Raw genomic sequence first — 12,712 nt, 5'->3', positions numbered from 1 at the left:
AAGGATATCATTCAGTAAGTTTTTTTCTTATATATATATTTTTTAATTTTAATTTTTAATTTATTTATTTTATATTCTGGTCATAGCCCCCTCCCTCCTCTCCCCTTGATCCTTCCGTCCCTCCCTGTTTCCCCTTATCTCCCCTCCCCTACTCCTCTTTGAAGGGTAGCCCCACCCACTCACCCTTCTCCCCACCCCAGCTTATCAAGTCACATCAGGACTGAGCACACCCCCTTCCCACTGTGGCCTGTGAGGTGGCCCTACCAGGGGGCAGTCATCTGAAAGCAGGCAACAGAGTCCATGTCAGAGTCAGCCCCTCTTCCCCTTACTAGGGAACTCAAATGAGGACAAGGCTGCCCAGCCTGTACATCTGTGTAGGGGCCTTAGGTCTAGTCCATGCGTGGTCCCTGGTTGGTGCTTCAATCTGCACAGCCCCCTGGGCTCTGTGGGTCTTCTTGTCCCTCTGGATCCTGTCTTCCCTCCATTCCTCCACAGGACTCCCTGCGTTCCACTCAATGTTTGGTTGTGTGTCTCTGCATCTGTTTCCATCAGCTGCTGGCAGAGCCGTTGCACAATCATGACCACTACTGATTACCCTAAAATAGACCTGTACTCATCAGCCCTAATAAGTATTATTCCATAGTCTAAGTTCACAATTTTGCCTATTTTATACATTTCATAGACATGGACTCATATGAGCTGGGCATGGTAGCACATGCCTTTAATCCCAGCACTTGGGAGGCAGAAGCAGATGGATTTCTGTGAGTTTGAGGCCAGCCTAGTCTACAAAGCAAGTCCAAGATAGCCAAGGCTTGATACACAGAGAAACCCTGTCTTGAAAAACAAAAAAGGGATTCATATGGTATAAGCTTTTGGAAGCTAGATTCTTTCACTTAGCATGATGTTTCCAAAGCTCATTCATGTTATTGTATGTATTTACTCCATGTTGTCGTTGAGGGACATTTCATTACATGGATAGACTACATTTTGTTGAACAGTACATCATTTCACAAACATTTGGGTCACTTTATGCCATTGCATTCAGGGTACACTTGCAAGTAGCCGCTAGTAATTCCTTGAATTGAGAGCTTTGTTTTTTTAATCCCAGCACTTGGGAGGCAGAAGCAGATAGAGCTCTGAATTCAAGGCTAGCTTGGTCTACAGAGCAAGTTCCAGGCTACTCGAAAAAAAAACCCTGTCTTGAAAAGCAAACAAGCAAAAGCTTTGTTATTACTTTGATTTAATAGCACCATTTAGTCCTGAGGAAAGCTCTCTTAGCATTTTATGTTCTTGCGTAGAAATAGTATGAAATGAAGGAACCTGTTTCATTGAAGCTTTTTCTCTGTCTTATGATGTTATAGTTGTTACTTTGTCAATGACTGTCTTCCCTTTCCTAAAGAAAGGGCAAATTGAAAATGTTTTCTTCTACTCCATTCAAGGAGAGATATTATCAGACCTGGAGGACGATGCAGATGAGTATGAAGGTCCTATATCAGTAATAGTGGAGAATGAAAGCTATGTGAACTTTAAGAAAAAGAATTACAAAAGATATGACTGGCCGGAAAAGTCCATATATGCTGAGAACGCCAAGATCTGCAGGCAGTTCCAGATGAAACAGGTACGGGAGCAGCACCTCCTGAGGGCTGGGCTACCCATCCTCCTAGCTTCTGGTTCATGCTGAATGGTTGAAATTCCTTCTCTCGCCTCTTCAACCTTCCTTCCTTCTATTTCTCTTCCTTCTTGTTTTGTTGTTGTTGTTGTTTGGCCTTTTGGGACAAGATCTTGCTAGATAGCCACAGTTGTGCGACCACTCTCTCCCTGAGTGGCTCGACTTTTCTGCATGCTGCAGCAAATTTAGGTGCGTGTGCTAGGTGCTCTGGGGACACTCCTCAGCTGGCAAATGCCAGATGTGTGTGTGTACCAAATATTCTCAGAACCGTTTACCTTTGCCGCAGTAATAGCTAATTTAATATTTGAAGGGAATCCTAATGCTGTGAAAGAAAAGAAAATTCATATCTAAGAGGAGTAGGGAAAGACTCATATTTTATTTCATAAGCTACCATTAACAAAATCTCACTCATTCAGTTTTGCTAACAATGCTGGGGTGAAAGCCTGCCAGCTCAGAGAGGCAGAAAAAGCTCCCAGCTGACCTTCCTCCTCAGACAATGGCCCAAAAGAGGGAAACCTCCTTCCCCACACCGTCTCCAAAATCTCTCAAACTCAAATGTCCCTACTTTCTATTTCCTGTGCCAATCTCTGTCCATCCTACTGACTTTCTCTTACTTACTCTCTGTTTTTTCCTATGTTGACTCCCTGTCAACTGGTTGCTTGCTCTTGACCTAGGGTTGACTTATTTAATTCTGTTTATAATACTTAAGCTGAAAGCTCTTGGATTAAAGGTGTGTGCTAGGGCTGAGCTACACCACAACTAGGAACAGGTTTTCCCAGTAAACAATACAATACCGGGGTTCAGAGTGCTATCAGATATCCTGCAACAGCTTAGCTACTGAATGAATTTATGGATTAGATTAAATGATATTTAAGACCCTTCTGTAATTTTTATATTTGTATGTATTATATTAATATCTGTAATGCCCATAGAGCATCAAAATGTATATAATCATACCATAAGAAAATAGTAGAGACATAAAAATTATTTAGTCAATTTAATTATTATGACAGATCTATACAACAAAATTATTTGCAGGAAATTATATTAATATAGTTTTATATTGTCCCAAAGTATAAGTAATTATTCTTTTTCTTTTTTTTTTTTGTTTGTTTTGTTTTGTTTTGTTTTTTGTTTCGTTTTTTGTTTTTTGTTTTTTGTTTTTTGAGACAGGGTTTCTCTGTGTAGCCCTGGCTGTCCTGGAACTCAGTCTGTAGACCAGGCTAGCCATGAACTTTCAGAGCTCTGCCCTCCTCTGCCTCTCAAGTTCTGGGATTAAAGGAGTACAACACTATAGCCCAACTTAAATTTCATTTTTAAATTTTTTAAAGATTATTGTTATTTCTTCATTTGTGTGTATCTGTGTGAGTCTATGTGCCCCACATGTGTGCAGGTACCTTCATAGATCAGAAGATCTAGTTACAGCACCTGAAACTAGACTTAACAATGCTTATGAGCCACCTGGTGTGGGTGCTGAGAACTGAACTCTGGTTCTCTGAAAAGGCAGTACAGGCTTCTAACCACTGAACTGTCTTTCCAAATCTAAAATTTTATTTTTAGTTGACATAATCACACTTGTAAGTATGACATTTCAATACATGGATATGGTATGATTAGGGAGACATTTTGCAATTCTTTGGGAACATTCAAAAAATCCTTTAGCTATTTTGATATATGCCCCCCCCCCCAAAAAAAAATCATTATTTTTAAAGACAGGGTCTCTAGTCCAGCCTGGCCAGAAGTTACTGTGTAGCACAGAATGACACTGAACTTCTCTGTTCGTCCTGCTGCAGCCTTTGCTATGCTATAGAACATTAAAAGTTTCCCTCCTATGTAAGTTTACCCCTATACCTACTAACTGTCCACAATCCATCTTCTCTTCCCCCTAGTACCTGCGTACAATGCAGTGTTCAGAGTATTGACCTTTAGTTGTTAAACTGATTTACATAGTTTACATAGTTCTGTATTTCAAGGGTTCAGTAGCTCCATGTGGCCAGAGTTACTGTTTTGAACAATGCATGTATGAATTGTTCTGTGGACACACAAATTTTTCTTGTACTGCTGACATAAATATTCTCATTGGGAAGGATCGGATACGTGCTAAGCAAGAGGGGTTTATACCTTTCAGTTTATTTAGATATGTAAAACTGTACAGATTCCATTGCTTATAGCCCCCAGCCTTCTATCTGAAGTCCCCTGTGTCAGGCCTGAGATGACTGAACTATGAGAGCAGATTGCTAAAGAAAGCAGAGAGGATGTGCCCCATTGTGGGATTCTAAGTTGAGTTTTGTGAAAGGTAACTGAAAGTAACTCAGCTGCTGCCTTCTCCTTGATTTTTTTTTTTAATTTTATTTTTCTTTTTAGTTACATTTTGTTAACTCTGTGTCCCAGCTGTATCCCGCTCCCTCATTCCCTCCCCAACCCCACACTCCCTCCCTGGTCTCCTCCCTGCCCCTTTCCAAGTCCCCTGATAGGGGAGGACCTCCTCCCCTTTCATTTGACCCTGTTTTATCAGGTATCTTTAGGGCTGGCTGCAAAGTCCTCCTCTATAGCCTAACAGTACTGCTCCTCCCCTGGGGGGGGGGGGATCAAACAGCCTGCCCTTGAGATCCTGTTAGAAATAGTCCGTGTTCCCCTTACTTTGGAAAACTACTTGGTTACTGAGCTACCACGGGCCACATCCGAGCAGAAGTTCTAGGTTATATCCATAGATGGTCCTTGGTTGAGTGTCAGTCTCAGAAAAGACCCTGTGCCTGGATATATTTGGTCCTTGTACAGCTCCTATCCTTTCCATATCATACTAACTTCCCTTCTTTCATATGATTCCCTGTACTCTGCCGAGGGTTTGGTTATGAGTCTTAGTGTCTGCTTTGAAACACTGCTAGGTAGAGTCTTTCAGATGCCTTTTGTGGTAGACTCCTATCATAAGTTCAATGCACATCCCATTTGTCTTTCTAAATGAGGATTAATCACCTTCGCCTGTGTCCACTTTCTTGATTATCTTCTTTAGGTGTGTAGATTTCATTATGTTTATCATATCTTGTAGGTCTATATAAGCGAGTATATACCAAGTTTGTCTTTCTCCTTCTGGGATACTTCACTCAGAATGATCTTTTCTAGATCCCACCACTTGCCTGCAAATTTCATGATTTCCTCCTTTTTGATTGCTGAGTAGTGTTCCATTGTGTAAAAATACCACAATTTCTGTATCCATTCCTCCGTTGATGGATATCTGGGTTGTTTCCAAGTTCTGGCTATTACAAATAAAGCTGCTACGAACATGGTTGAACAAATGTCCTTGTTGTGTACTTGAGCAAATTTTGGGTATATACCTAGGAGTGGTATAGCTGGGTCTTGAGGTAGCACTACTCCTAGTTGTCTGAGAAAGCGCCAGATTGACTTCCAAAGTGGTTGAACCAGTTTACATTCCCACCAGCAATGGAGGAGGGTTCCTTTTTCTCCACAACCTCTCCAGCATGTGCTATCACTTGAGTTTTTCATCTTGGCCATTCTGATGGGTGTAAGGTGAAATCTCAGGGTCATTTTGATTTGCATTTCCCTAATGGCTAATGAGGTTGAGCATTTCTTTAAGTGCTTCTCTGCCATTCGATGTTCCTCTTTCGAGAATTCTCTGTTTAGCTCTGTTCCCCATTTTTTAAGTGGATTACTTGGTTTGCTGCTTTTCTGCTTCTTTAGTTCTTTATATATACTGGATATTAGCCCTCTGTCAGATAAAGGGTTGGTGAAGATTCTTTCCCAATCTGTAGGCTGTCTATTTGTTTTGATGACAGTGTCTTTTGCTTTACAGAAGCTTTTCAGTTTCATGAGGTCCCATTTATTGATTGTTGCTCTTAGAGCCTGTGCTGTTGGTGTTCTGTTCAGGAAGTTGTCTCCTGTGCCAATGAGTTCTAGGCTGTTTCCCACTTTTTTTTCCAACTGATTTAGAGTATCTGGTTTTATGTTGAGGTCCTTGATCCACTTGGACTTTAGTTTTGTGCAGGGTGATAAATATGGATCTATTTTCATTTTTCTAGTAGACATCCAGTTGGTCCAGCACCATTTGTTGAAGATGCTGTCTTTTTTCCATTGAATGGATTTGGCTTCTTTGTCAAATATTGAGTATTCATAGGTGTGTGGGTTTATTTCTGGGTCTTCTATGCGATTCCATTGATCCTCCTTTCTGTTTCTATGCCAATACCATGCAGTTTTTATTACTGTTGCCCTGTAGTACAGCTTGAGATCGGGAATGGAGATACCTCCAGATGATCTGTTGTTGTACAGGATCGTTTTGGAGATTCTGGGTGTTTTGTTTCTCCATATGAAGCTGAGAATCTTTTTTTCAAGGTCTGTAAAGAATTGAGTTGGTATTTTGATGGGAATTGCATTGAATCTGTAGATTGCTTTTGGCAGGATGGCCATTTTCACAATGTTAATCCTACCAATCCATGAGCACGGGAGATCTTTCCATCTTCTGAGATCTTCTTCAATTTCTTTCTTCAAAGACTTGAAGTTTTTCTCAAACAGGTCTTTCACTTGCTTGGTTAGAGTCACACCAAGGTACTTTATGTTATTAGTGGCTATTGTGAAGGGTGTTGTTTCCCTAATTTCTTTCTCAGCCTTTTTGTCTTTGGTATACAAGAGGGCTTCTGATTTTTTTGAGTTGATTTTGTATCCTGCCACTTTGCTGAAGGTGTTAATCAGCTGAAGAAGTTCTCTGGTTGAATCTTTGGGGTCACTCATGTGTACTATCATATCATCTGCAAATAGTGACACTTTGACCTCTTCCTTTCCGATTTGTATCCCCTTGATCTCCTTTAGTTGTCTTATTGCTCTGGCTAGGACTTCAAGTACAATGTTAAAGAGATATGGAGAGAGTGGGCAGCCTTGTCTTGTCCCTGATTTCAGTGGGATTGATTTAAGTTTTTCTCCATTGAGTTTGATGTTGGCTATAGGCTTGCTGTATATTGCCTTTACTATCTTTAGGTATGTGCCTTGTATCCCTGATCTCTCCAAGACTTTAAACATAAATGGGTGTTGGACTTTGTCAAATGCTTTTTCAGCATCTATTCTCCTTGATTTTTATTAGGCTTCCAGACAGTTCCACTCAATTCTGCAAGAAAGACAATTACTACCTGCTTGGGAAGAAAGAGACACCATCCTTAAATTGTTGAGCAAGCACCAAGTGGTTGTCATAAGTGGTATGACCGGGTAAGAAAGTGACTTCCTTCAAGTGCAGCTTTAGTGTACATGTAGGCCAGGAGCGTTGGCTACCACAACCAGGTATGCTTTAAAAGAAAATCTGCAGCTGACGTCACTTGCATGTCTTATTTTCTCTGTCAAATATTAAATGGCATTCAGTAATGATGGTTGTCTTCTGTAGTCTCGGGACCAAATTACAAACACCTAAAAACGGAGCTCAGAAACTCACTCTGTAGATGCATCCTCTTCAACTTAAGTAACATTTTTTTTCCTGTTCTATTCTTTCTATAAAAGCAAATATTAAATTAAGATAAAATAAAATGCAAACATGCATATCCAGGACAACACTCAGGCATAATTTTATTTTTTATTCAGGATTACACAAAGATTTATTATATTTGTGCTAAGACTCAATTAAGATTGTAATTTTATAACTTCAGTTTCTCATGTCTTTTTATTTCAGTCCATTTATAGCCAAATCAAGCCACATCAAAGATAAGAAAATAAAGTGTATTTGTATGGGGCTGTTGTACATACAGGTGTGCATGCTCATGTGTATCGGGGCCACAGGAGGACCTCAGATGTCCTGCTCTATCACTCTCTGCTTTAATCTTTTGACAAGGTCTCACTGGACCTGGAACTAGGCTAGAGGCCAGCAAGCCACATTGTCCATTAAGCTTCTGTCTCCCTCCTTACCCCAACACGGGTTACAGGAGCTTGCACAGCCATGTCCAGCTTTTTGCCTGAGTACTGAGGATTTGGACTCAGGTCTCTGTGCCCCACAGCAAGCACTCTTACCCATGGAACCATCTCTCCAAGCTGCCTAGAATACTTAAACCATAAGCAAGTACTCTCTTTCTCTGGGACCCATATGTAGAGTTCACATCCCCAGAGATCTTAGTTGTGTCTTCTTCATAGCCCTCATTTTATCAATGACATTAGACTGTCATTTGGTGCCCTGTTCCTAGGATGTATCAGGCCTGGGCACTGAGTAGGGAGTCGTCTTAGGCACTGGCTGAGCAGCATGGCTCTAGGGAGCATAGATTCCTTGTTGCCTGTGATTGCTTTGTTAACTAGCCCTTGAAAACTTCATTTTAGGACTCCTTTGTTTTGACATACAGATGTGGAAAAACCACACAGATTCCACAGTTTATTCTGGATAATTCTCTGAATGGGCCGCCTGAGAGGGTGGCGAACATCATCTGTACCCAACCCCGACGAATCTCTGCAGTCTCTGTTGCTGAACGTGTTGCCAAAGAAAGAGCAGAAAGGGTGGGTCTGAGCGTGGGGTACCAGATCCGGTTGGAAAGTGTCAAGGTATGTATCCTCTGCTCACTTCATGGTGATAGGATTCCACTGTTTTCAACGGTAAAGACTGGGAGGGCTGGAGATTGACAGGCTGGTGGGGACGTGGACCTGCCGTTTGTTGATAATCACCATCAGTGGGGTTGAAATCCCTTGAGAAGTATTCTGAGGTAAGAACTCTTATCTGGTTGCACCAAATATGCTTTATATAGGTTTTTAATTCTTTTTTCAGACCTTTTTTAGATTTATTATATAGATATAGATATAGATATACACTTTATTTGTAGTATATTATATTTATATATATATTAATGTTTTGCCTGCATGTATGTCCGTGACCTTGTGCATGCCTGGTGTCTGCAGAGGCCAAAAGACAGCACGGGATCCCCTGGAACTGAGATTATAGATGCTTGTAAGCTGCCATGTAGGTGCTGAGAATCCAGCCTGGGTCCTCCAAAAGAACAAGTGCTAACTGCTGAGCCATCTCTCCTGCCCTTTTTTTTAATTCTTAGTTAGCAGATGTGATCTTGCTGTTAAAGCTGAAGCGAATGTAGACCTGATTTAAACACCCACTTTGAAGAAATGTTTTATAAGCAGGCCTGGTGGCACACACCTTTACTCCCAGCACTTGAGAGGCAGAAGCAGAAGGATCTCTGTGGTCTAGGCCAGCCTGGTCTCCATAGCAAACTCCAGGACACCAAGGACAATGTGCATTCTGTCTCAGAAAGCAAACAAAAGTGTGTATAACAGTACTTGGGTGTTTTTGGGAAGTCTTAAACTTACAGTTTTAATATGGAGAAGAGCATGTATTGCTGACCTTAGATAAAAGCGCCGTACTCTTTTGTCTTAAATGGAGTTGCTGCTGGTCCCGATGCTGTTCGTTCCTGCTCATTCAGTTTGCTTTGCCCGTAGTCTCTTTTTCAAAGTCTCATTAATGTCTGACCGTGCTCTCTTCTTGTAAGTCCTCAGCCACCAGACTGTTGTACTGCACCACAGGCGTGCTGCTGAGGAGGCTGGAAGGAGATGCAACTCTGCAGGGAGTCTCCCACATCATTGTGGATGAAGTTCATGAGAGGACAGAAGAAAGGTAATAGGGAGGTTTTCCTCATGAACACCTGCAAAATGAAGACATGGCTGAAAAATGTTACCTGCTTCCAGTTGAGTTTCATAGACTTAGTGATGAGAGAAATGGCTTTCTGATGTCCAAGATCTGTAGCACAGTTGTTGGAGAGCCTCCTGGGCAACATGCTGTGTCTCTGAGGGTCGGTCCATGTGTGCTGCCTTTGTTCTTTTGATCATGCTGTACGCATTCATTCATGAACTGATAGCACCAACATGAAGTGCCTAGGAGTGTAGTTGCTGGGGATACAAACATAAGTAATTCCTCTCATCTCCACAGTCTGAGAGCAAAAAGAAATGAGAAGCCATGGAAAATGACACCATAAGATATTCAGAGACCACATTTCTGAAGAAATGACTCTAATTAATAAACTGAAATATGAACGGGAATCCCATCTAACAGTTGGGAACAAAGATAGCACAGATGGAAATTCTGCAGTGAGATTGGGCATGGTGAGGCCTGAACTGAGGAGAGCCAATATGGCTGGGGAGTAGTAAGTAAAAGAGAAGACAGCAGGGAGGAGAAGAAATAAGAGCCAAATCTTCAAAAGCCTTATAAATCATAATAAGGCATTTTTAACTTATTTTAATGAATTAGAAATCATTAAAAACCATTTTTTACCATGGGCCTGGTGGTACCTGTGATCCCAGCACTCGGGAGGCAGAGGCAGGTAGATGTCTGCGAGTTCAAGGGCAGCCTGGTCTACAAAGTGAGTCCAGGACAGCCAAGAATATACAGAGAAACCCTGTCTAAATATATATATATATTTTTTATTTATATTTATATTTATATTTATATTTATATTTATATTTATATTTATATTTATATTTATATTTATATTTATAGCCAGGCATGGTGGCACACACCTTTAATCTTAACACTTGGGAGGCAGAGGCAGGCAGATCTATGTGAGTTCAAGGCCAGCCTGGTCTACAAAGTGAGTTCCAAGATAACCAGAACTGTTACACAGAGAAACCCTGTGTCAAAAAAACATACATATATACGTACATACATACATACATAAAATAAAATATTTTTAGAAGCTGAGCAAGGGCCACATAGATACATGATGTTAATCAGTTTGTCATCTAGATGATATGCTAAAACAGTGGCAAATAAGTAGAAAAGAAAGGTTGTAGGGCTTCCAAAAAATAATTATTATAAATATCTGAAAAGAAAAGATCTAAAGTAAACTTAGTGGACTAGAGACACTGAAAATGACATTCTGAAACTTAAGAAAAGATGCACATAATAAAATGTTTCTAAGAATTCAACAGAAGTGGGGCTAGGGGCACATGCTTGTAATCCCAACACTCAAGAGGCAGAAGCAGGCAGAGTTCAAGGCCAGCCTGGTCTACAGAGCAAGTTGTAGGACAGCCTGGGCTACACAGAAACTCTGTCTCCAAAAACCAAACAGAAAATACATGAGCAAAAAGACTGCTACTTTGTTAGAAATCTTTTGTTTTCAAAATGGTTTCTTCTCCTTGAAATATGTGTTTATTTTGTAAGTTAGTAAATTCTCATTGAGCATTTGGTGTGTCCTGAACATTGGTGTGGTAAGCAAAACAACCACAAAATCCTTGTCCTTGAGAACTTTTTTTTTTTGGACAGGGTTTCTCTGTGTAGCATTAGTGGTCCTGAGCTCTCTTTGTAGACTAGGCTGGCCTCCCCTAATGCTGGGATTACAGGCATGTGTCACTGCCCTCGGCTGATGAGAGTTTACATTCTAACTTTGTTAAGGGAGTCCAATAATAAAGTAAATAAGTAAAATATAGAGTGTTAAGTTCTAAGAAGAAAAGGTACACCAGGGGAAAGGGAATAAGAAATGCATGGTGGGAAGTGGGCTTCCTTGGAAATTCTAAGTAGGTTAGCCAAGGAAGGCCTTGCTGGACATGTTTTCAGTAAAGGCTTGAAGGAAACGAGGGGCCATCTGTGTGAATGGCTGGCAGAAACTCATTCTGGCATGTTTCTCGTGCAAAGACCTTGAGCTGCATTCCTCAAGGACAGCAAGAGTGGAGTCCCGAAGCCTGGTAGGCGGGAGAGCAGAAGGAAATGACGGTGGAGTGCAGACCACGCTGCAGAGAGCCATGTTAGTAAGCACTGCTGAGAGTCACGGAAGGATTTTGAGTAGAATGGCACACTGGGCTTGACTGGAAGCAGGGGCCAGCGGTGTTGATCGTAGGTTGCGGGAAGACGGGGCTGGCGTACACCAGTTAAGAGTGTTGATTGGAGTACTGCTATCCCGTAACGTGCATTGTTTTCACTAACAGTAAGCTCAAGAGGGTTGGCGTCATTATCTAGGCTTCTAGCGTATCCTTTTAGCAGCTGCCTGCCGCTCCCTAGACTAGAGACTGTTACCCTTAGCCTCTTCTGGGTCGTTGCTCTTACACACAGTGCCATAATGAAAACCTTTGTATGTGCCTTTTGAATCAGAATGATCAACTTCAGTGATAATGCCTGTTGTATTTTAATTGCTATTGCACTGAATTTAATTGAAGAGGACTGCTGTTTTGTATTTTTAAATTCTGAACTGTTCTCAACCAGGACTGTGGCACATTGAGTTTCACACTTTTCCTCTAAGTTTTAAATCCTGAAATACACAAAAGTCATTAGTTTTCCTATGTTGCATGTGTCCAACATTCAGGTGTCTTTTCTTGTCTCCAGTGACTTCTTACTGCTGGTTTTGAAAGACATCGTGACGCAGAGACCAACCCTCCAGGTCATTCTCATGAGTGCAACCCTGGATGCCGGGCTCTTCTCAAAGTATTTCAGCTACTGCCCAGTTATCACTATACCAGGTATGGAACGCACTGTTCACCAGTCCCATTCCGCTGCTGTGCATCCCTCTAAAGTAGCAAGGGTCACAACTTCAAAGGCATTCAAAACACGAGTATTCCTGCCTTTCTCTAAAGAAGGGGCTCATTTACAACAAAACAGCCCAATAGAAAGCAGCTGGTGAGTAGGTAGTTCATCCACTTGCCAGATTTTACTTTTGTATGTAACCCTTTTAAAGCCTTAGTTCTTAGAATTTCTAACATTCAGTTGTGCACAACATCCAAATGTCTGTTTTTAGGAATAATCTGTCATAAGGAGGGAAGATATGCCTACCTATACCATACTTGTTCACTTAGGAATTGCGCTAAATTTCCACATCCTGGTCTACTCTGAAAAAAAATAAAGTTGGGCCAGGCAGTAAAAGTGCCACACACCTTTAATCCCAGCACTTGGGAGGCAGAGGCAGGTGGATATCTGTGAGTTCAAGTCCAGCCTAGTCTACCAAGTGAGTCCAGGACAGCCAGTGCTACACAGAGAAACCCTGTCTCAAAAAAACATAAGAGAGAGAGAGAGAGAAAGAGAGAGAAAGAGGAAAGAAAGGAAGGAAGGAAGGAAGGAAGGAAGGAAGGAAGGAAGGAAGGAAG

The 12,712-nt window shown here is 41.3% G+C and overlaps 1 protein-coding gene across 2 annotated transcripts in view; it reads left to right on the top strand.

Moving 5' to 3' along the window:
- Dhx57 (DExH-box helicase 57) overlaps positions 1 to 12,712 on the top strand; it is a 53,780-nt gene that overhangs the window by 14,629 nt on the left and 26,439 nt on the right. For both annotated transcript variants that reach the window (XM_055618783.1, XM_055618778.1), the window contains 5 exons: positions 1,440 to 1,618; positions 6,756 to 6,877; positions 7,990 to 8,185; positions 9,136 to 9,260; positions 11,958 to 12,091. In XM_055618783.1, coding sequence (XP_055474758.1) covers positions 1,440 to 1,618; positions 6,756 to 6,877; positions 7,990 to 8,185; positions 9,136 to 9,260; positions 11,958 to 12,091 — 756 coding nt within the window. The remainder of the gene's footprint in view (positions 1 to 1,439; positions 1,619 to 6,755; positions 6,878 to 7,989; positions 8,186 to 9,135; positions 9,261 to 11,957; positions 12,092 to 12,712) is intronic.

This window comes from Psammomys obesus, unplaced genomic scaffold (assembly GCF_907164565.1).
Source record: "Psammomys obesus unplaced genomic scaffold, mPsaObe1.curated_primary_1811, whole genome shotgun sequence".
Classification (NCBI taxonomy): Eukaryota; Metazoa; Chordata; class Mammalia; order Rodentia; family Muridae; genus Psammomys; species Psammomys obesus.
The sequence above is the reverse complement of the archived record's forward strand: the minus strand, read 5'-3'. Positions and strand labels throughout refer to the sequence as shown.